Here is a 25,132-nt window from a genome sequence, read left to right as displayed (position 1 = left end):
CCCCACCCAATGGTTCTCCTATCAGGACTGCTGACCACTGCCCTATTGGATGAGCAGAGGCACTGCAATATTCAGACTGGTGACACACAGGTTGACTCATCCTGGGCAGCAAGGTAGAACTTCCTGTCTCAGTGAGCAACAAGGTCCAGCAAGTCTTTGCTTCTGACCTGTTCTCCAATCCTGCCTTCTGGTTTCTCCTCTGATCCCGTTTGCTCTTCAGACCTGACTTCCAGTTCCCAGCTCTTAACTCATTCCAGATCAATACCCACACAGCCCAACCCTTCCATGTATCCCCTCAGTTAAAATCCAAATGTAATTCTGTATTATTGGGTTGCTGTTTTTTTAAGATCATGGATGCTTGCCTGTCCTCCATCCACAATAGTATTCCGTTTGCTCCTCCCTTGTTCAACAGTAGTAGGCATTCAAATGACAGACTACTGGGTGGTATCAGTCTCCCAGTCCAAACCATTTCTATTTACTATGGCAACCACCTATGCTCATTCAGACACCAACTCCATCTGGTATTCAGATTCTTCTGGTTTATGCATTTTACATGAAATCAGCTTTTGTTTCGGTGGTTATCAAGACACAGATTATTAATGAATATATATTATATGCTACTCAAAGTCTTGCTTATATTATGGATGTGCTTGGAATAAGTGATTGCTAAGGGAACTTCGCCGTCTGAAAATAGAATTACAAAAATTAGATCCAAGAAGACAAATGTAAAATTCAGGTAGCAAATTAAGCATAAAGACATGCTAATCGGAAGCATCTTGACAAGGAGGTTGTGTAATGAATATCATATATAGATACCTAATAACTAATAAAATAAGCATTATCATAATACCTAATTCTGCATTCACCTTGTACTGAAACATCTGTTAAAAGAAGGAAGCAGTAGCCTGCACAAGCCAGGCTTGCAAAATAAGCACTACAGTCATACCTTGTGTTGTGTTAGGTTCATGTTGCGGCTTGCGAACGCAGCAAACCCGGAAGTGTATACTTCCAGGTTTCGCTGTGCGTGCACACACAGAAGTGTTCTGTGCGCTTCACACATGCGCAGAAGCGCTCTATCGCGCTCTGTGCGTGCGCAGAAGCGCCGCTCTAGTTGAGGACTTTTTGGGGTGCAAACAGCACCCCAGAACGGATCGTGTCTGCAACTAGAGGTACCACTGTATGTAATTCCTTTTCTCCCTCTGATCTTGCACTGATGAAAATGTTCTTCTTGAGAAAACTACGAGACACCCTAATTATAGTTTGAAAAAAATACATCTTCCTCAAAGGAAGCAGTCTCCAGCTTAAATTAATATATATTTGTTGCAAGTTACTCCTGGTGAGATCTGTTGCTCCAGGAAAATTGTGCAAATAAAGTGGTCCAGGAGGTATACAAGTGCCCAATGCATTTTGTTTCCACGGGAAAAGAACTAGGACACAATAGAAATCTTTGTCCGTGCGAATCAAATGTCTGCCACGTACGATGCCTTAATAAGTGTGTTTTCATTTCAAACCTTTGCCATATGGAAAGAAGGCATGGGACATGCTTTAGATTTGGATTTAGTTTTATACTTTAGCACAAGTCTCACAATATTAAAATGTTAAAATTTTGGGTTGCACCAATGCTGCTGCTCTGTTCACTTGGTAGACTTCATGTTACGCAACAAGAATTTGCCCTCTTCTCCTCTGTAACCCACATCGGACCCTCAAATCTGCTCCAGTGGGTCAGGGGGCACTATGGAGCTTATTCTAGGCATGTGTGGGGAGAAGAAGAGAAAATACTGTTGCACAAGTGAAACTCTACTATTGCAGCACTGGATACAACTCTATGAGAACTGTAGCACTACAGATGAATGCATAATAATGGTGATGGTGGTGGTATTCTGGGCTGTGTGCTGCCTGAACAAGCTTCGGGTGGCAGAAGATCATGGGCCAACGCTCCATATCCAAGACTAAACTGGTCTATATGGCTATAGACCAGAGGCCTCCATCAACCTTAACTATTGGCTATGCATCTACAGCCATCAGAAACTGCCACCTCTCAGACGAGTCCTACAGACTGCATTGCCCATGGCTTCATTCACTAGGGATGTTGGCTTGCACGTGTCAGCTCCTCTTACTCATTGGTAGCTTTAGTTAAGAGAGTCTTCTGGAACCACAGAAAAACTAGCCTCACTGTGGGAGCAAGCAGTGTTATACACAGCCCTGGAAGGAGTTGACCAGTCAAAGAATAAACAATACAGGACATCTGAAAGGCTGCACTCTTGCCCTCTACATGGCTATCATGTCACTGTTCATCAGATGTTTGTTTAGCATACTAAGAAAATGAAGACGCTGTAGATAAAGGAAGGGAGAATGTGGTGGCACAAGCATCTTTGCACAGCTCTGCAATACTACCTGAAACCAGGAAACTAACTTTTAAAAAGCCTAACAGTTCTTTTAATCCTTTCCCAATTATCTACGCAAATAAATTTAGACGGTACAGACTTTTTAAAAAAAATTGTCTAGACAAGTTATTTTAAAAGGTTTCACAAGAATCTTATCAGGGTTTGCTTACTGTCAAACTGATGTTCTGTTCCCTCTCGGCTTGTCATAACTGCTATCTTACAGTAGAAATATTTGTGCTCATTGCATTACATATGGAATATTCTCTTCTCGTGGTTTGAAAGCATCTTCCGAGAAAATGGAGGCTAAATGTCAACTCTGCCTTACTCACAAACAATACCCTTTGCCACATAGGCTGATGCCCCCTTTTGGGTCTTAAAACAAACAAGCAAGCAAGCAAGCAAGCCAACAACCACTCTCAACCATCTGCCCTGGTTTGTTTCCCAAGTTAAACTCTAATTATGAACAAATACTGTGTTTTTGCGTACACACACATGTATCAACTGTGCTATTCCCACTACTGTTCTAATTTACAGTCTGCAGGCTTCTTACAAAAAAGCAACTGTGAACCATGTGTCACTTTTTGCAGTAAAAAGCAATGACTGATCTATGCAAATATCCCATGCAATTCCCCACTTGCCTAATCATCTCTCACGTGGCCTCCGTGTGCATTTTCCCAGTGCTATTTCTGAAGAAAAAAATGTGCCGGAACTCACCACGAACGCCACCCTTGTTCTCTTAGAATGGCAAATGGTGCCCACCTGAGAGGTGCCAGAAATGAGTTCCGGCTGAAAAAAAAGCGCCCCATTTTCCCTTCTTCAGTGTTGCTAGAAACAACAACAGCTATGGTGAGAATCAGAAGGCTGCGCAAGCTCTCATGAGCACACTGTAAAACAGGGGCAGCCTGTCCCATTTTGCCACTTGAGGCGAAATGGGAATGTGCCACCTCCTGCTCCCCCACCATGCCCCGCCTGCCCCTGCTGCCATAACACCCCCCTCATCAAAATTCGTCAAGAGGGGGGCATTCTGCAAGGCCTTGGCACTCGTCTCCTCCACACCAGGGAGTGGCAACATTGCATGCTGGAATACCTCCCTCTCACTGAAAGTTGGTGAGAGGGAGCATTTTGCCAGCATCAGAAGCGGTGGACCACTTCTTGCGCTTCCACCACCTGAGGGGGCTGCTTCACCCTGCCTCATGGTGGGCAAGATCTGCTTTAAAGGGGCGCTGGCACATAGATCTTGGGAAAGAAGAAAGGCAGAACGTGTCACTACACTTATCCAGTCAGAACAACCATCATTTATTTACATCTAGATCTGCCCTGACAAGGCATAACTATTAGTATCTAAGGCCTTTAACAGCTTGTGACCAGTTTCCTTGCAAGATCACCTTGCCCTATACATGGTTAATCGATCACTTCAATGACAAGTGTCACATACATGTTTGTTAAAAATCCACACAATCAGTACCTTGAACTGAAAAGTGCCCATGAGAAAAATACATTGCTGAAGAGGTTTGATTTTTTAATTTTGATTGGAAAGGCATATAGAAGTACCTTTTGCATTTAAAGCTTCTTCTTTTATTTTCATCACAGTTTCTTGGCCTTCTTTTTCCTTGTTTCCAGCTGTTATAAAATCAAGATAGAGAAAAATAACTGTGAAAAACTGTCAGTATTGCAGACTTAAAGCGCAATAATAAATCCTGCAAAAAGAAAAATATACACCTGAAATTCTTAAATGTTTAAGCAAAGGAAGAAGAGAAGGGGGGGGGTTACAATAAATATAAGAAAGAATTCTGTTACTGGCTGAGTGAAATAAGGTCTTAGTAGAGAAAAGCTTAATTGCCCATTCAGTATTGGCTTAAAAACACAGCATCTCCCTTGAACACTGAGATCCTGGAATAAAATTTGGTACACGTTCAGAAGATAAATACATGTTTCAGATGCGATATCAGCCCAACTGCACATCTATTTTCAATTAAGCTATGACAGACGGAAAGGGAGAAATGTGATGCGTTTTCTCTCACTTAAGGACTGAAACTTGGTTTGTAATTTATGGCACATTTCTGTATTTGAAGCAGCTTAGCCTCTGATCCATTTTAGGGAGGTGAGGGCAGGGAATGCAGTGAAAGGCAGAATACACTGATGTTCAAATACATGATCAACTTTTGCATTCATTTTCAAGCTGGGGAGTGGAGGAAATAGAATGAACAGTAATATATGTCCTATTTTCCTTGAAGGCAGAGGTGTGGAGAAATATGGAAAGATTATTTGGCATAAATTCTGGATACTCTACATTTCAGTTTTGAATATCAAGCTGGTCCCTACAACCATTAGCAAAACAGGAAAATGTTGTAATGAAATATCTGCACTGAAGGGTGAGCTATCAAAATGAATGTTCAGGTTGAATTTTTAGGACAAATTCTATATTTCATGTCAAACCCAAAACCAAAGCCTATAGCCAAACCTTCAAAATTAATTTGAACTCTTCTAAGATGCCGTATTTTTTGCTCTATAAGACTCACTTTTTCCCTCCTAAAAAGTAAGGGGAAATGTGTGTGCGTCTTATGGAGCGAATGCAGGCTGCGCAGCTATCCCAGAAGCCAGAACAGCAAGAGGGATCGCTAATTTCGCTGCGCAGCGATCCCTCTTGTTGTTCTGGCTTCTGAGATGCAGAATATTTTTTTTCTTGTTTTTCTCCTCCAAAAACTAGGTGCGTCTTATGGTCTGGTGCGCCTTATAGGGTGAAACATACAGTAGTTAATAACTCCACAGTCTCTCCACTTTCATAACAATCATTCTTTACTTGCCACAGATTTTAAAGAATATCACTTAGGTCCTGATCGCTGTGCAACAATGCCTATAGGTAAATGTAAAGCTGACCAAAAAGATCACACACACACACATTCATTGTGAAAGTAGTTTGTAACAGGTTAATTTTCTAGCATTCACAATAGCTTTCATTCTCCTATGCAATCCACACACACACACACACACACACACACACACTCACTTCCCAAATAAAATCTTATGTAACCATTTCAAATGGGCAGTCTTTATAGGATTTAAAAGTTATAGACACAGACAGCAATTTTTGTCTGCAAACTCCTGACATGAACACTAGTCTGCAATTGACTCCGCATCTATTAGATCAGCTTTTCAATTATATCAGCACTGCCTGGCTGATCTCTTTTTATTTAACCATGGAGTGGGGTGGGGCGGAAGGAAGTTAAACAAAAGAAAGAGGCAAAATAACTCTTAACAGTATTTGTTTTCACTATAGAAATAATCTTGGGGTTACACAGCGCAAACATTCAGTTTGATCCTAATCCCTAAAAATAGATGCAGTGTCAACGAACAAACCCTCCAGTAAAACTGCCATATCCATGGAGTTCTCATAGAACGAAGCTATGGGCATGAGATCAAATCTCCTCACTTTTTCAGCCTAAGTGATTTTCTACAGCAGGGAATTAAAATCCAATGTGTGCCATAGTACTGGATGTAGCTATGCTGGGGGGGGGGGGGGGGAGGAAGCTTCTATGATAATCCCTGCAAGAATTTCATCTGATCTTCTTCCTCATCCATCAGCTGCGGTACAGCAAGCAGGCTTATTAAGAGCCTCCAGAGTCTTGTCTAAGTCCTGATAATATTAATTTCATCTGGACAACATATTGCATATTAACATATTTCATGCTGCATATTCATTATTTTAAGAAAACCCGAGCACTTCCATATGGATGCAATTCCAGATGAATAATATTTCTAAACACGTCTTCTAGAAATTGTATTGTATTTCTTACTCTGTTATTTGTGTTTTAATTTGTTTTCTTTTATTATTGCTGAAGCTGCACTTTTAAATTATTATATTAATATATTATGTTAAGTTAAACTCTCAAGGTGACATATATATTTTAAAATGAATACATAAAATTCTATATTATTATTATTATTATTAAGATTTATATACAGCCCTTCATCAAAAGATCTCAAGGCAGTTCACAAGATAAAAATATGGTATAAAAACACAAATAAGTAGTTAAAACAAAAACAACATTATTGTATTAATTTAACATTGTCTTTCTACGCTCCAAGCAGAGTAACATTGCCTCTCATAAAGGGGGTGGTAGATTATATATCCACAGACTTCAAGAGAAGGAAAGCCAAATTAAGTAATTGCTTACCAAGCATGCATATTTCAGTTTGCAAGGGGAAGGTTTTGGTGCTTCTTCAGTTACTGCTCTTGTTGTGCATTTAAGTCTGTGTAATTGTACTGCTTCTGCAGTTCAGTTCAGAAATTATGCTAGTGGCCACTTAACGATAGATAAGAGATCAGGAATGGGCCGTGGACTCAGATACTCCCTTAAATCCCTATCTTAGGTGAATGTACCCTCTCCACTAAATTCCCTTTTTTGCCTTGACAATGATGAGCCTTCCCCCCCCCCCCCCGCACTGGTTCATTCTTAAACAAAGTTTGAAATAAGTTTGTGAAACTTGGTTAAAAGAAAAAACCTTGCAACAGGTCCTTCCCTAACACCAGGAAGCAGAAGGGTCAGGAGAACTTCAGCAGTCATACTTATTGGTAAACAAGAGATCCACAGCTCTTTGTACCAGCTAGGACTTGCTGCGTGACAAGACCAAGATTCCAACTAGTTCCCACTATTCCAAAAGCAGTTTGCCATGGGGTGGAGGTGGCTGCTGTTAAATAAAACCAAACCCAGAGCTCTGTTGAGCACACAGAACTGGTTGCAACTAGTTCTTTTCGTTTTCACTCAGATATTGCTAAAAAATAAAGTAGTAAGGATTGTCCATAAGCAATGTCTCCACAAAAAAGGAAGCAGAAGAAAACCAACCATTCTGAAAGGCCAAAGAACAAACGTTTTTGTTACAGGTTGGCTTGCTGCAAATGTAGTGGATGAAAATATTGATGTGGAGCGTATATGTGAAGGGATGCAAAAAGAAATTGCAATTCAAAGGCTCATAAATTGCTGAGATGAAACACTCACTTTACAATAAAAGCTAAATATAAATAATGTTGAACATATAAATCAACACTTAAATGACAAGGTAAAGAGGTTTACTCAAAGCAATCAGATGGTAAAAAGCGATGGATGGCAGCTAAGAGCCCTGTTTTAATTCTGAAATTCATACAAGAAACTCAGAATGCTGATCACTGTAGCATCTTCCATGATCTGAACCTCAGCTATGCAAAACTGTATCTGTGCATAGAAACCCAGGCAAAGGTCTTCCTTTTTCTCAGTGTACTTTCCAGGATGATTTGTTATCAGTATCTCAAAATCATTAGGGACGCAGGTGGCACTGTGGGTTAAACCACAGAGCCTAGGATTTGCCAATCAGAAGGTTGGTGGTTCGAATCCCCGCAACGGGGTGAGCTGCCATCGCTCGGTTCCTGCTCCTGCCAACCTAGCAGTTCGAAAGCACCTCAAAGTGCAAGTAGATAAATAGGTACCGCTCCTGCGGGAAGGTAAAAACGGCGTTTCCGTGTGCTGTTCTGGTTCTCCATGCTGGCCACATGACCCGGAAGCTGTACGCCAGCTCCTTCGGCCAATAAAGCGAGATGAGCACCGCAACCCCAGAGTCGGTCACGACTGGACCTAATGGTCAGGGGTCCTATCTCAAAATCATTATTTCTATGAACATGCTGTCTTGGTAAAACATAAACAACTGTTTATTTTGCCAGATCCTAATTTTTCATTGGTGATAGGAATTATGGTGGGAAACTTTCCATATTCCTTCTCTACTATTTATGTAACAGAAGGAGTATAGATGTGTGCCTATAATTATTTGTAGCACGAAGCCTTGGCAAGTATATTTTATCGTAGTCACATAGGATCTCCCTGTGCAGATGAAATGCCAAACTCTTTCTAGTCTTACTGTGTTACATAGCTAGGGAAAAGGTAATAAAAATAACATTTTATCTCCTGAAGTGCAGTCACAGCAGGGACGGTTATATTAGAACATTTAGAAGACATGTAAAGCAGTGCATTGTCTATCAGATGATACAGGCTGTCAAGCCTAATGCTGCCTAGAAAGTAAAGAAGAGACATTTTGTTTACCCAAGTCACAGACTGAAATTTTTCTAACTACTGACAAGGTAACCCAAACAGACATGGAAGTCAGGCCAGCCATTTCTTCAAATACACAAACTGGCACATTTTAAGGAACTAAAATAAGGCCATTCAGAGTGAAATGCAAATGAATGGCATTTCAGCTTTAAAAAACAAACAAACTATAATCACAGCTACCATGGAACTCAGCTACATGTAATTCAAATTTGGACAAACATTGAACTTAATGATTTTTATGAGCTTCCAAAAAACAACAACAAAAACCCAAAAAAACCCAGAGGTCAGAGAGATGCCACTCTACTCAAAATTTTAAACCTTATCCTTAGCTTACAGGCCCAGTGGTCAGGGATGATGGGAATTGTAGTCCCAAAACATATGGAGGGCCGAATTTGTCTATGCCTGATCTGTATCTTTGGTACCCTCAAAAAAAGCTTCTGCAACCACAGCAATTATTATTGTTGTTATTTTGATTCTCCAAATAGCTCTCGCAAGAACCTTGCACCTGGAAAATCAAACTGTGTTGAAAGAATCTATTTTGCATAAGAAGTAACCCCTACTGGTTGCAACCCTCTAGGATCCTGGCCAATGTTCCATAACTTCAATGCATTACTCTTGGTGCTAAATTTTACTTTGCTTTATGTCTATGAAAGAGACTATGAGTTATCATTATCATCTCTCAACTGAACCAACATATGAGGATGATGGCTAGGCTTGCAATGCTACTCAGAACTCCTGGGGCAAATAATGCGACGCAAAGGTAACTAATAATTAAATCAAATTACATGACATTACATTGTTAATAAATATTTTTATCATTGCAATACCAACAGTACCTATTATGACGTGCATGCCAAGTCTTGCCAAATACTTCACAGTATGGTAACCAATTCCTCTAGTGCCTCCGGTCACTATGGCAACATTCCCATTTTGAAGAGGAAAAACTGCATGAAAAGAGAAAAGTAATTCAGGTTAAGATCTATTTTACTACAATGCTTACATTACTCATTGTAACAAAATATTCAGCTACAGCCATTTCGTGTTATGTGGCGATTGTTCTTCCAGCAGTTGCAAAGGTATTATTTTATGGATCATAATGAAGAACACCAGTAGCATACAGTTGCTGCAGCCAACCACCACATAAAAAAAAATCCTCTTATATAAAATTAAAAACACAAAACGGTGGTTTTATCCATGTTTCCAGGGCACTTTACAAAGAAATCACAATAAAAAATACAAGGGCAGAAAAATCAGCTATAATAATAATTAAACAAACAAACAAACAATAAAAGCAGCAGCTCAAAAAAAAACAACAACTTATAAAGTCTGGAAGAATTATCAGTTATCACCTGGTGCTGAGATTTATATTCAGATTATTTTTATTGTATTTTAGGCATCACTCATTACAATACATTCATGGGCGCCAACCCTTAATCCAAAAGAAAATCATACATACTAAAACTTATAAAAATGGGGAAATTGTATGCCGATAAATATATTAAGCCCATCTAATTTGTACATGTACCTGATGCTAAGAAATTAATGTAGTCCCAAACCAAGGCTACCTAAGAAGGTAATTCCATAACTAAGGTGCCACTTTTGAGAAGGTCATTTTTCTGTTTGCCACTCACTGCTCCTCAGGAGGGTGAACTCTGTGGAAGACCACTAGAAGTGTCCTCAATACATAACCACCTTCATCTTTGAGAAAAGAAGTGATCCTTCAGTATTCAAGCCCCAAATCATGTCAGGCTTTTAAAGGTAAAGTCCAAGCATTTGTGCTTGAAAATACGGCTTTATTTTGAAATAGCTGCAGCTTCAGAGGCAACCCCACATTACAGTAGTCAGCATCTGGAGGCTAGCAAAGCTTATCCCAGTCTAGGACGAGTTGTACCTGATACACCAGCCTTAGCTGAGGAAAGGCATTCTTTCACAGGGATCTCAAGTGACAAATCTGGATCCAGGCGCAACACTGATCCCTGGAGAGGAGTGCAATCCCATCCAGAACAGGAAGAACACTGTCTTCTCTAGTAGATGAACCGCCTACACTCAGTGTCTTCCTCTTCAGGGTTGTATTTCAGTTTATCGTCCTTCATCCATTCCACTACCAATTTCAGCACTTTCGACACATCACTTAACTCAGATGTCAAAAAAAAAAAAAAAAGGTAAAGAAGGGAATCATCGGCATACGTTTGGCACCCCTCACGGTAGCTTCATGTAGATGTTGGAAAGAAAGCGGAACAAGAGGGACCTCATAGCAAAAACAGCCTAGGGCCAAAATACCATGGCTGGTAGTATCAAGGACCAGTGAGAGGTCCAGAAGAATTAGCAGGGTCACACCCTTTGTCCTTTAAGCATAGGGCTGAAACCACTTCAAAATTTGTTGGTGATATTGGTCGACAATATAAAGAAGCCCAAATGAGTAACAGCTGGAATGACCACATCAAATAAGGGCACCTTTTGCGTGGTCGTGCGCAGCCCCTGGATCCCAGTTCAGCATCCGGTAGTACGGGCTGGCTTCGCCCTCCCCAGGCTGGATACCTGGAGGTCTCTGTCTACCTCAGCCAATCGCCCAATCCCACCTGGGGAGATGTTGCCAGGGGATCAGCCAGGTAGGGGGAGGGACCGCCCTGCCCACACAACAGAAGGTGAATCTTATGGCCAATTTTAATCCAATAGCATGTTGTCTTGAGTCATTATTCCAGTCAGGGGTCGCCTGGGACGGGGGGACTCCACCTGTCCACACAAAGCTGGGTGTAAATGTGCAAAACCAAGGTTCACATTCTAAGTACTGTAAACCATGAATCTAACTGAATGCCTTAAATTTCCTCACAGTATTGTTATGCTAATAATATAAGGTAACTGCCATCTACATTGCTTTGAGATCTGAGGAGAAAAGGCAGTATAAAAAGTTTACAAACTAATAAATAAAACATAAATAATTTAAAATATTTTCTAAGTTTTGGAAGGTTAATACTGATTTAGAAATTAATATCCTATTTAAGCACCATACAGTACATACATAAAGGTAAAGGGTAAAGGGACCCCTGACCATTAGGTCCAGTCGTGACCGACTCTGGGGTTGTGGCGCTCATCTCGCTTTATTGGCCGAGGGAGCCGGCGTACAGCTTCCGGGTCATGTGGCCAGCATGACTAAGCCACTTCTGGCGAACCAGAGCAGCTCATGGAAACGCCGTTTACCTTCCCACAGGAGCAGTACCTATTTATCTACTTGCACTTTGACGTGCTTTCGAACTGCTAGGTTGGTACATACATACAATACATACATACATACACATGAACAATTTTGCTTCCCTCTTTTTCATTAGCCTGGAATTACACCATAACACCATAAAAGCATAACAATAATAGGCCTCATTACACATTCTAGAAGCCAGCTTCATTCCATAAAACAGTCAATTTTTATTTACTTCGCATTGCAGAATGATTTGGCAATATAAGAAGCAATAAGTCCATTGTTTGGGTTACTGATCATTGTAAGCATTTTATAGTTTTGTAAAGATTATACACACACACACAAGCTTCATGCACACATGGGGAAAAACTGGTCAACATGTTAAAAGAAAAAAAGACCTACATACATTTTATTGGTAATACTACTTGTTTAAAATCATAAATTGTACTAAGTTCTGGGGGGGGGGGGGACTCTGATCTCATTGAACAAACAGGTGTACACAACAAAAAGCAATATAGCCTTTGAAGGCAAGGATGAAACAAGGGAAGGGGAAACAGCTGGGAGAAATCTTTGTAATGTCAGACAAGAGCAGCCCTGAAACAACAGATAAAATGGGTTGCATTGGACGACAGCACAAAAGATCAGAGGAACAAGAAAGTGGCAGGGGGCTGCTGGCATTTTTGACATACAAGGAGCAAAACAACAGAAGAAATTCTCCAAGCAGCTTCCTGCATACACTTAAAGGAACTGTATTGCTCCAAAACTGATGGAGCAGCAGCAGCTGGCTTGGGGTTTTTTTAATATTCCAACTCTGAGCAAAGCTAAATTCTACAAGTCTTACCTTCCTGAAGTCACAATTCAGCCAAAATAGTCTGAAGGAGGTTTGAAATAAAACCACGGCAATGGTTCCCTCGCAAGTTCAGTTCATCCACCTACCACATTCTCCCCACTGTCTAATGGCTAATGTTTTTGGGCCTAAAGACTATACGTATTCACCCTTGGTCAACTCTCCAGGTTCTGAATGCCAGTACCTGGTATAGTAGCTGGTAATTGTAGAGTTAAATATTGCCTCCAGTTATCATGGGTTTTGGAGCTAAGACTTCAGCTTGTTATTGTAGTTACTTTCATTTTTCCATGTAGTTGTGTGTTCGTTGATGGATATGGCAAACAGGAAAGTATCTTTGGCTATCAAGGCCCTACATAAGCATGAAATAAGAGATCTAGATTGGAAGTATTTTCATTTAGCAAAAATCTTCCTATCACTCAGATATCATAACTGAGCACAAGTACAGCTCTCTCCATGAGTGAATCAAGTGAAGGGAATCCAGGTACATAAAGGGATGATATTTACACATTAGGCATGGACATCTGAACCAGGAAAGCCTGCATGGTAGACTTCCACAGCAGCTGGAACCTGTGTGATCAAGCTTCTGATTCCCATAGAGGTCCATATGCAGACATCAAGGCTGAACATGTGGACATCAGCAGAAGGCCTGAGAAGCCACACTTCCCATCAACCCTTTCTACACAGGGACACACACACACCCATTTACAATTAATGAGGGGGGTTACATGCACTTGCCTACGTTTATCTCTTGCTATCAATTCCCTCCCTTCTCCATTTCTTGTTACTTTCCCCCCTGTCAAAATTCTGAATGCATGCTTTTCAGAGAAGGGATCCATATTTTTTTTTTGCTGGTGATAGTCCAAAGCACAATGAACACTGATGGCGCAGTATAAGGTAATATATACATTTTTTTCACTTTTCACACAACTTAATCCTGCAGACTGTTTATTGATAAATATATACAGGGCTTATTGTAATAATGTTTATTATTTAAAAAACAAGTGGATAGTAAAAGGTAAATAATCTGCTGATTCAGCAATAGTCACTGTAAGGCCCAAAGGCTCTCATCATCACAATGTGAGTGTGCACAGTTGTCATCTGCAAACTGATCATTCCAGGCAAAAAGCTTTTCCGATGCAATGAAGGCCACAGAAGAGCCTTGGTGAATCACATTGTTGACTATGCAGTTTCTCAAAAGCCCTATTCAGGCACATAAACAAATGTGTGAGGGGGGACAGAGGCATGTGGCAAAGCCCTGCCCCTCGGTAGAGCATCAGACTCTTAATCTCAGGGTCTTAGGTTCAAGGCCCATGTTGGGCAAAAGATTCCTGCATTGCACTAGATGACCCTAATACAGTGGTACCTTGGGTTAAGTACTTAATTCATTCCGGAGGTCCGTACTTAACCTGAAACTGTTCATAACCTGAAGCAGCACTTTAGCTAATGGGGCCTCCCGCTGCTGCTGCTGCCGCGCCGCTGGAACACGATTTCTGTTATTATCCTGAAGCAAAGTTCTTAACCCGAGGTACTATTTCTGGGTTAGCAGAGTCTGTAACCTGAAGCCTATGTAACCTGAAGCATATGTAACCCGAGGTACCACTGTAGGTCCCTTCCACCTCTACAATTCTACCAGTGTGTCAGCACAATGTCTGCGAGTTCCACATGTCTGAGAGTTATACATGTGATGATGGTGAGGCTACAGAGTCACTAAGTTCTCTTGCTGACAGCACAGCATGATTTCTGATATATATCCGATATATCATTGCTCTCTGGGGCACAATTGTTGGTTTCAGGAAAGGCACATCTCATGGTCACAACTGCCCTGGTTTATAATTTGCACACTTGAAACAAGAGCTCTGCTGAATCGCAGATTCGCTTCAATATGCAAATAAGGTGGGGGGGTGTTAGAAAATACAGTAAAACAGTAAATGCAGCTGTGTGTGTGTGTGTGTGTGTGTGTGTGTGTGTGTGTGTGTGTTTTCTCAGCTGGCTGGGTCAGCCACTTCCCAGCTGACTGAAAAAATGAAATCAGCAGTAAGCACATACACTGTTCCACCCGCAAATCCCTTGCAGTTTCGCATTGCCCTGCTCCCCAAACAAGCCATCATGTCAGTCTTAAGTCCCCCAGCCAGCTGTGCTCAGGCTGATGGTAGCAGGTGTACGCCCACTTCCTAGGAGAGAAAGGGGAGAAGGCACTTCCAGCTGACAACCACTGATTAAAACTGAACTGCTTGATGACACCAAAAGTCCATCTAGTCAAACATTCTGCCTTCAGCAATACCCAGTTATACGCCCCATGAACAATCCCAACCGGGCCGTGCTAGAAATAGCCATCCCTGGTTTTGTCTCAGCATGTGATAATCAGACGTATGCTGCCTATAATAAGAGGTCCCGTTTTTAGTTATTATGGCTGATTGCCACTGAGAAACCTGTTGTCTGAACTGGTTTTTCTTCTCCCAGAACCCATTTCCTTCAACAGCTATTTCCATCTGGCTGCATCAGAGGGTAGATAGGTACACTAAAGTTTACGGCAAAGCAGCAATTTGGTCACTGGCTGCATGCTAGTCTTGTTGCTAATATAGGAGAATGTTCATCCCTTAATTGTTCCCTATAAACGACACACTGCTGTTAAGAGGACAGCTGTCCAGCTTACAGATCAACATCACCACTCAGAATTGAGACCAAATCTGCAGAAAGTGGTATGCGGTAGAAAAAAACCTACCCCACACCTGAATGTCATGAATCATCCAGCAATGTGCCCTTTAACTTCATGGAGCCCACTCTAAAGTATCTGTGTATCAAGGAGAGAGGAGGCTGTGACCAACTGCCGTCTCCTTCTCTTTCCTCACTAGCCAATCACTGGAACAGCAATTATGTAATTTTTTAGAACTGGTAGCTACATTTGCTTGTTTTCCTCTTCTGTTCCCATCCCTCATTCCTTCTGTATTGTTTCTATTAGATTATGAGCTTGCCTTGCTTTTGTTTTAAATCTCTGTACGCCGCCAAAAAATGTTTAGGTGGTTTGTAAATAATAGTAGTTATTCACTGCAATACCTGTTTGAGTCAACAGGTTTCTTTTGACACACCCCAACTCAATTCACTGTACTGCTGAGCTTTCCAAGCTTTTCATGTTGGTGACACAATTTTTAGGCATGTATCATTTCGCGACACAGTAATTCAGTTTTATTAGCAAACCAACAGGCTGCCCACTCCCTTCTCAGCCCCAGGAGGAGAGCAGAGAGTGTTCACACAACACACCTACACACCGCAGCCGACACACTGACACAAGAGTTTGGAAAGCTCTGCTGTACTGCCTTTGTAACCAGCGTAACATTGAGTAAGCAACATGAATAGAAACAACTAACACAGGAAAACCTTGGAAATTGTTCATCTGCCGAACATGGCGAAAGCTCAAACGCTCAACCAGAATTCCCTTCCAGAAAGAGAAAACCCAAATACAGCTTGGCAGGAATCCCTATTTGACAATTTGGGGGGGGGGAGGCAGGAAATATGCCAGCCTCAGCCAGCCTTCTAAATTCTTAGAATTTCAATTACCAGCAATGAATACTCATCACCTGCTACATCATCATCCATGTAAAGTTCACAATGTCTTAGCCCTTAGACATGCAAAGTAATAATCAAGAGAAAGTCTGTTAACAGGTAGTGTGTGCTTCATCCTCATCTTGAATAAGCCAGCAGGACTTCCAAGTACCCTGAAAATGAGGCCTTTTGTTAAAAAAATCAGATAACACCACAAGTCAGATGACTGCTGATAAAGTGATTGGACGCTGCTGGAAGTTCTTGACCCTTGAAGATAAGGCAATCATTTCACTTCTGAACTGGACAATCAGTTTAGAGCTACTTTAATTATATTCCAAAAGTGAAAGAATGAAAAAGAAATCAAGATTAAGTTCACTTGGAAGTGAACCTTCATTAAAACGCAAATCAGAAGTTTGATATAACAAATACGTGCAAGGAAAGGAAAAAGAGCTGGTTTATGGGTGGGGGAGATAACCTTCAAATATCAATGTTTGGTCAATAATTTTATAGCCACAGGGTGTTGCTAATAAATCCCATTGGTTCCATTGGAGCTTGTTAACTCTCTACATTGATTTCAATGGGGTTTGAGTGCAACTCATTTTGGGAGGTATCCAACTAAACACTTCTACTAGCATAAGCACTTTTGAAAGCGTAACAGAACCCTTCACTTTGTCCCAATACTCTCTAAATATGTTCTGGGGTTCCCCAAACCACCTAGAGCAGATGAGGTGAGAGATGAGGAGTGGAAGTCCCACTGCACAGCATGAAGTGGTTGTGCTAGTAGAATTGCTAAGATGGACACCACCCTTAGTCTGAATCAAACCCAGAACCATAACACAATAATGTCACTTTACCTTCAAACTGTTCCCCAGTATAAATTTTGTATGTAGTCTACACTCATTCAACAAATATTCACTGGGCTGGATCCAAAGATGCCCATCCACAAAGATAAAAGCATTTGATCTAGTGGAGGCTCCTGCTAACCCAAAAAAATGGAGGGAGGCTTTTCAATATTCAGAGTCAATACAGTGGTACCTCTGGTCACGTACTTAATTAGTTCTGGAGGTCTGTTCTTAACCTGAAACTGTTCTTAACCTGAAGCACCACTTTAGCTAATGGGGCCTCCCACTGCTGCTGTGCCGCCAGAGCACAATTTCTGTTCTCTCTTTTTTTTTTTTTTATAAATATTTATTAGGGTTTACAATACAAATAGATATAATAAACAAAATAACATATGTTCTAACATAATTTCACATCTTCTTTGGACTCCCTCACATCTCCCGCTCCCACTTTCATCGTTATAAATTTTTACCAGCAATTTATCATCTTGTTTGCATTTATGTCCCATCTATTTATTTATTTATAGTCTAATAATTCTCGAAAAAGTTTATGTTTTCTCAATCTCACTTATCATCCTGAATCATCTAATTTAGTGGTGCTCAATTATTTATGATCTAGCATCCTGCTTAACATTCAATCAAATTACAATATTTTTGTAGATAAATCTTGAATTTCTTCCAGTCCTCCTCCATCCTCTCCTCTCCCAGGTCTCGAATTCTGCCGGTCATCTCAGCCAATTCCATATAGTCTATCAGTTGCATCTGCCATTCTTCCAGTGTGGGTAGATCTTGAGTTTTCCAGTGCTTTGCAAGAAGTATCCTTGCTGCTGTTGTTGCATACATAAAAAATGTCCGGTCCTTCTTTGCCACCCCTTGGCTGACAATACCCAAAAGAAAGGCCTCTGGTTTCTTTGTGAAGGTATACTTAAATACCTTTTTCAGTTCATTATAGATCATTTCCCAGAACTCCTTCACTTTAGGGCAGGTCCACCAGAGGTGGAAGAATGTTCCTTCACTCTCTTTACATTTCCAGCACTTATTATCAGACAGGTGGTATATTTTTGCAAGTTTGACTGGGGTCATATACCATCTATATATCATTTTCATTACATTTTCTTTCAAAGCATTGCATGCAGTAAAGTTCAACCCAGTGCTCCACAACCTTTCCCAGTCCTCAAACATGATATTGTACCCAATGTCCTGCGCCCACCTTATCATAGCCGATTTAACCATGTCATCTTGTGTATTCCATTTTAACAGCAAGTTATACATTCTTGAAAGTACCTTAATCTTTGGTTCTAACAGTTCTGTTTCTAGTTTCGATTTCTCCACCTGGAACCCTAGTTTCTTGTCATTTTTAAAAACTTCTTTAATCTGAGCATAGTGTAACCAGTCTCGCACTTTATCCTTCATTTTCTCCAAACTCTGCAATTTCCAATTGTCTCCATCTTTTTCTAATATTTCCCAGTATTTTGGCCATTTGGCCTCCATATTGGGTCTTTTTCGGGCCTTAGCTTCCAAAGGTGAAAGCCACCTTGGAGTTTTATTTTCCAGCAAGTCTTTATATTTTGTCCAAAAAGCCCAGAATTAAGTTTCACAATTTCTGTTCTCATCCTGAAGCAAAGTTCTTAACCCGAGGTACTATTTCTGGGTTAGCAGAGTCTGTAACCTGAAGCGTATGTAACCTGAAGCGTATGTAACCTGAAGCGTATGTAACCTGAAGCGTATGTAACCCGAGGTACCACTGTATTCTTTTGCAGGGGAGGGAGGAGGAATTGGCAAAAATCACTTCCCCTCCTTTCTATTAGCAGGCACCAGGGGCACTGTTTCAACAGGATCACTGATCTTATGGCAGGAGCAAATCAGCAGTACATCACACTGAGCAAGCTGGAGTTAACTCTTTATCAGCAAAATAGGATCCACACAGGAGTGTCAGGCCTAATGAGCACAGCAACTCAGGTCTTGCACCCATGAAGACTAAAGGTTCCCGCCTCCCATCTTCTCTCCATGGTGTTTTCCAAGCAGTTGGAGACTGTGCCTGTGTGCCTGTCTTTGCCCCTCCCACTTCATGACTCTCCTAGTTCTGGGACACCAGGGGGAGCAGTAGCTTGTCACAGCAGGAAGCTGTGCCTCTTCACAAGCCTAACTCTGCCTCACATTCTTTCACCTTTGGTGGACATGCCCAAAGATTAAGACATTTTGGGAGATGGTTTATAACGAAATGAAAAAGGTATTCAAATATACCTTCCTGAAGAAACCAGAGGCCTTTCTCCTGGGCATAGTCGGCCAATTGGTGTCAAAGAAGGATAGAACTTTCTTTATGTATGCAACAACAGCAGCAAGGATACTCATCGCAAAATATTGGAAGACACAAGATTTACCCACCCGGGAAGAATGGCAGATGAAGTTGATGGACTATATGGAATTGGCGGAAATGACTGGCAGAATCCGAGACCAGGGAGAAGAGTCGGTGGAAGAAGATTGGAAAAAATTTAAAGATTATTTACAGAAATACTGTAAAATCAATGAATGTTAGAAAAATGTTGGAATGAACTTACATGGCTTTAGCAGAAATGTTATAAGGAATTAAGTATAAATAGATTAATAGAGTATTAAAGGAAAAAATAAGGTTAGAATGAGTTAAGATAATTATAGGATAGGAAACAGAGGAAGATGGAAAGGAATTGCTGAAATAATTAACAGAAGTGGAATACAAAAAGGGAGGTGTGAGGAGGTTGTGGAAATAAGTGAATGAAAGATGGGATAATGAAATTGTTTGATTTATTTTATTGTTTTTTGTTTTGTTTGGTTAGTTTAATGTATTGTATTTTATTGTTTTTTTCTTTTTTTTAGTGTTTAAATTTTTTGGAAAAGCAATAAATATTATTAAAAAAAAAAAAAAAACACACAAGCCTAACTCTGCCTCTTGGCCTTCCTCCTCCTATTTCAGCTTATGTCTGATACTAGATTGCTCTCTGCCAGACTATCCCAGCTAACAAAGCCCTGTTAGGCTTTGTTCAGCTTCCGGCACCTCCTCCCAGTCTTTTCTCTCTTTTCCACTCCACGTGTCCCACCAACCAATCCCTGGGCTCTGAGCCTTCTTCCCTTGGAGGTTTCACAGCAGGTTCCCCCCACCATTCCTTTGCGTCCAACCAGTTCCTGACAGCTTAGCATCAGGCCTGTTATCTATTATAAGATTTAACAGCCACTAGCACTGACCGCCAACCACAGCATTATGAGAGGATACTGCTTCCTATTTTAATAATAGTTCCCAACAGCATTTTCAATTTTACTAAAAGAAATCATTTTAAAAGATGTTAATATTATAATACCGCTAATTTCAATTTGTACTGAACAACAGGGAAACTAATGGAAAGCAGCTCTTCTGTATATTGTAGGGCAGGGGAAAGACCTGCAACCAATTTCTATCAAACTCCACCAGCATAGTCAATAGCTAGGGATGATGTGAACTGTAGTTCGGCAACATTTGGAAGGCTATGCATACCCCATGACAGGGCTGGGGCAATTCCCCTTTTTGTAATTAAAAGCACAAGGATGTAATACACAATAAAATACCAGGAAAACCTTGGGTTTTTAGTTTCCATTGTTAATATACTTAATATAATATAGACTGTATTTATGCCCTTGTCTTGTTCTCTGACAGAATGAATTTCCAAAGCTGCATTTTTAGAATTTCAATAATCAGGCTCATCTCATATATTGATGACAGACTGAAGGACTGATTATGTACTATATACTTTGATGTACACAGCAGGCTTCCCTAATTTACATCACTTCATATCTTCGTACTTCGAGTCAAGAATTTTGGTGCACTCATCACTCCCCTGACTTCTACTCAGCAGACCCCAGTTGGAAGGTTGATCCATGCTTATGAAATCATCTCCTATTCAATGGGCCAAACAACACAAAATGAAGTGATCGGTCCCTACAATATGTGCCAGGGTGAGCTTCTGAACAGGTTATGTAAAAGACAGGAACTACTATGGCTCAAAGCAGGCAGGAAGAGTTTTTCACGTTACTAGCATCTGTACATACAGTGGTACCTCGGGTTAAGGACTTAATTCGCTCTGGAAGTCCGTTCTTATCCTGAAACTGTTCTTAACCTGAAGCACCACTTTAACTAACGGGGCCTCCCGCTGCCGCCGCGCCGCCGGTGCATGATTTCTGTCCTCATCCTGAAGTTCTTACCCCAAGGTACTATTTCTGGGTTAGCAGAGTCTGTAACCTGAAGCATCTGTAACCTGAAGCGTCTGTAACCCGAGGTACCACTGTATTTGCTAAACCTGACACAAGTTCCAAAGAGTTGCTAAAGCTTACAAATTGGTTGAGAAATTCCAGGGTCCCATCCCTGTCGCCTTTGCCAGTTTGTTTGGTATTTTTAATCAGTCACCTCTCCTCCTGCAATATCACAAAATGTTTTTGATACTCCACTTCAAAATCATGTGTAGTGGGCAGCAATAAGGGTAGTGCAGTCTGGGAAAGCACACATCTTTCAGGATCAGGGTATAAATTCATAGTTCTTTGTAGAACATGTAAAAAATTCAAGTGCAGTGGTACCTCTGGTTACGAACTTAATTCATTCTGGAGGTCCGTTCTTAACCTGAAACCTTTCTTAACTTGAGGTACCACTTTAGCTAATGGGGCCTCCCTCTGCTACCGCACCGCCGGCATGCAATTTCTGTTCTCATCCTGAGGTAAAGTTATTAACCCAAGGTACTACTTCCGGGTTAGCAGAGCCTGTAACCCAAAGTGTTTGTAACCCAAGGTGTTTGTAACCCGAGGTACCACTGTGTATATTTTAGAGAATGTTTTGATATAGGTACACATCACAGAGAGGCTTTCATTGGCTGAAACACACACATTACTTGCAGACCTGTGCCTGCAAGACACATCATGTTCATGTAGAGGTCCTTTGGCAAGAAGAAAATCAGCTGCAAACCCTTGGGCTGTAACGGAACTGTATTCTGAACAAACTACTACTCCAGTGGTACAAAGCCAGGAAAACATATGCCCACAACATGAGATGAAGTATTTCCAGAATGTTGCTTTTTCCATGGAAGACCATTCTCAACTCAAGTAGGATGGAAATCTGGAACAGAAGCTTGTGCCCTCACATAGGACAGTACATTTGTATGTAGACACAAAGAAGTCAGCACATTTACTGGCGCAATGAGCAGTGAAAGAGGAAGTGGTACTACTTAGAAATATTTTAAGTTGATTCCCCATTGGGAAACCGTTAACACACCTAGTTTGAATACATGAATTTGAAGATGGAATAGTTCAATCAGGAAGCTCCAGAAACATGTTAACGAAAGTTGTTGTTTGTTTGAAAAATTACAGGAACTATTTTCTGTGGGTTTATTAAGTCTGAGCTTAAAACATCAAATAAATCACACACAACAGAAAGGACTTACAATGGTTTTAGATCACAGTAACATGTCATTTCAACCATGTACAGTTTTCTTCTGGATACCAAAAAAATTTAAAGCCAGAAATGCATTGTATGAGGCCAAGTGGAATGTCTACACTTAAACCCATTCTATCCATCTCTATCCTCAAATGCTCCATTTCACTTTGAAAAGTCACATTTATGCCCCTTCCACCCCAAGAACTCTAGAAAAAACTCTTTAGGTAATGAAATCAAATCCTTTTCTGAAAAAATGCATTTTTTAAAAAAGAAATAAATGTACCTAGAAAAAAGAAGGGTTTGAAGCACTTGAAAATACAAGGCAAGGAAGACAAGACAGAATTGGCTCTGCAAGTAGAAACAATTGTTTTTTTTGTGTGTGTGTTTTGAGTTTTGTTTTCTTTTTACAATTTTTGAAATACAACTTTTGAAGTTGCTAAACTCAATGGATGAGCATATGCTTTGACACAAAAGGTCTCAGGTTGAGTCTCCAGCATCTCCAATTAAGTAATTTTTGATAGCCAGGTTGGAACAAAGCCTTTGACTCGTATTAGCTCATCAGTAAATAGTGTACGGTTACATGGACCAGACCTCTATATAAGACTGTTTCCTATCTTCCAATGACACCTAGCACCAGCTCCAAAGTCAGCCAACTGTGTGAAAGGAAAATACCTTCAGTTCAACCACAGCTCTGACAAAATTTACTTCCTGGGCCAGAATACAGGATATGGGAAAGGCATAGCCAACCATTTCATGTTTTCAGTCATGGTAGCTGGAATAACATTGATAGTAGGTAGAAGTTGATTACTGTATTTAGGTGTGGTGGAACAAATATAGCTTACGACAGCATAAGTCTAATTTGATGTTTAAATTTCATCTTGAGCTTCCATGGATTTAAAATTCAGCAAGTTCAAATCAGATTAATATTGCCATTTCATCAGGTACTTCCTTGATGCCTTTAGCTGGTCAACATTGCAACAGCTGAGAATCAGAAGGGAGGGGAAAACATTATGGGTTAAATGGCTTATTAGTTAAGAATATTTTGACATATTGCTTTCGATCACTTTCTAGAAACTATGCTCCAAAATGGGATTCACCAAGCTATATTTAAAAATGCCCAAGCTATGACAGCATATTCAGCAGGCTGCGTCAGAAGGTTCTACTGATTTGAGCTGTATATGGCTGATACACACATAAATTTATGCCTTGTATGTGTCTACATGAGTAAAGTCAAACAATAATGGGTGCTTCTGTACTATAGTGGTTTAAAAATAAGTGCCTTCTGCATTGATTGAATTAAATTCATGTATAGGAGGTATTTTTCCCCGTAGTGATGTATTTTAGCAGTAGTGATGTATGGAAGTGAGAGCTGGACCATAAAGAAGGCTGATGGCTGAAGAATTGATGCTTTTGAATTATGGTGCTGGAGGAGACTCTTGAGAGAGTCCCATGGACTGCAAGAAGATCAAACATATCCATTCTTAAGGAAATCAGCCGAGTGCTCACTGGAAGGGCAGATCCTGAAGCTGAGACTCCAATACTTTGGCCACCTCATGAGAAGAGAAGTCTCCCTGGAAAAGACCCTGATGTTGGGAAAGATGGAGAGCACAAGGAGAAGGGGATGACAGAGGACGAGATGGTTGGATAGTATTCTCGAAGCTACCAGCATGAGTTTGACCAAACTGCGGGAGGCAGCGTAAGACAGGAGTGCCTGGCGTGCTCTGGTCCATGGGGTCACGAAGAGTCGGACACGACTAAACGACTAAACAACAACAACAACATAGGAGGTATACTACAGAACGTGAAGGTTCATTGTCAACAAGGAAACCAACAACATCTGTGAACATTTGTGTGGGTATATAGAATATCAGAACTCTTCTGTCTTGCTTTCTGTGTTATATAGAGAAGCCCGGGAAGCACAAGAGCAGTGGTTCGCAAAGGGTGTGGTGTGCCACATTGGAGACGATGGCAAGCATAGGGGCAAGATTCAAGGACAATCAAAGTAACATTTAAATATTTCAGTGTAGTATAGTATCAAAATTTGCAAAATGTGGATGCTCTTTCAAAATCAAGCGCTGCTAGGAGTTGTTTCGCTGTTTTTGTTTTCCAACAATAAATGGAGCCAGTGATTTTTTATTCTAAAAAGTTTGGCCCAGAGACAAATTTAAGAACCACTGCACTAGAGAGTGTCATGCACTGGCAATATCCTTAAGAAACTTTTTAAAATTAGAACTACTCATCTCCTGTTAATATGAGTAGAGCTAGTGATAAAAGATTTGCTTAACTAAAAGAACTACGGAACATTGTTATATATTTATGTCTACAAAATAATTGAAGGTTTTAAGCCATCTCAGGCGGTATTTAAGTAATTCCAATATGGCAGAAATGTCATATTGTCTAAATAGTCATGTGGTCAAAATCTCTCTCCCGTGCTGAAGCTGCATCAAATTCTGTGATACTGAACTGGCACAGCAAGCTATAGATCTTATCTTACCTATATATTCTGTCCATGAGAGGGAAGAATGAAATGGGGCAGCTTCAGGAGGTAGCATCGGCCACATAAAATTAGACTTGAGATACTTTGTAGACGCAGTTTTACTACCCACATATTACAGCATGGTAAGAACTAGGGCCAATTCATTTAACTGGTTTCTCAAAAGGAAACAGACCTGTATGGAATCAGGTTATCATGAATTGTTACACTTCACACCATACACCATCTTGGCTGTGAGTCGTGGAATACTTGTTCCCTGCCTTGCTGGTGTTTTTCCACCTGAGAGACTCCAATCACAAAAGCTGAGGCTGCTGAACAGACTCTTGGGTT

The 25,132-nt window shown here is 40.6% G+C and overlaps 1 protein-coding gene across 5 annotated transcripts in view; it reads right to left on the bottom strand.

Annotated features, from left to right (window-relative positions):
• Nucleotides 1-25,132, bottom strand: part of ZBED1 (zinc finger BED-type containing 1) — a 142,213-nt gene that overhangs the window by 71,344 nt on the left and 45,737 nt on the right. For 4 of the 5 annotated variants that reach the window (XM_081001333.1, XM_081001332.1, XM_081001334.1 and 1 more), the window contains 2 exons: nucleotides 9,298-9,405; nucleotides 3,936-4,004 (listed from right to left, as the gene is read on the bottom strand). In XM_081001333.1, the coding sequence (XP_080857459.1) occupies nucleotides 3,936-4,004; nucleotides 9,298-9,405 (177 nt within the window). The remainder of the gene's footprint in view (nucleotides 1-3,935; nucleotides 4,005-9,297; nucleotides 9,406-25,132) is intronic. The other variant, XM_081001336.1, reaches the window with a different exon arrangement.

The sequence above is a fragment of the Podarcis pityusensis genome, assembly GCF_964106645.2.
Source record: "Podarcis pityusensis genome assembly, chromosome: 4".
NCBI classification, from domain to species: Eukaryota; Metazoa; Chordata; class Lepidosauria; order Squamata; family Lacertidae; genus Podarcis; species Podarcis pityusensis.
The sequence above is the reverse complement of the archived record's forward strand: the minus strand, read 5'-3'. Positions and strand labels throughout refer to the sequence as shown.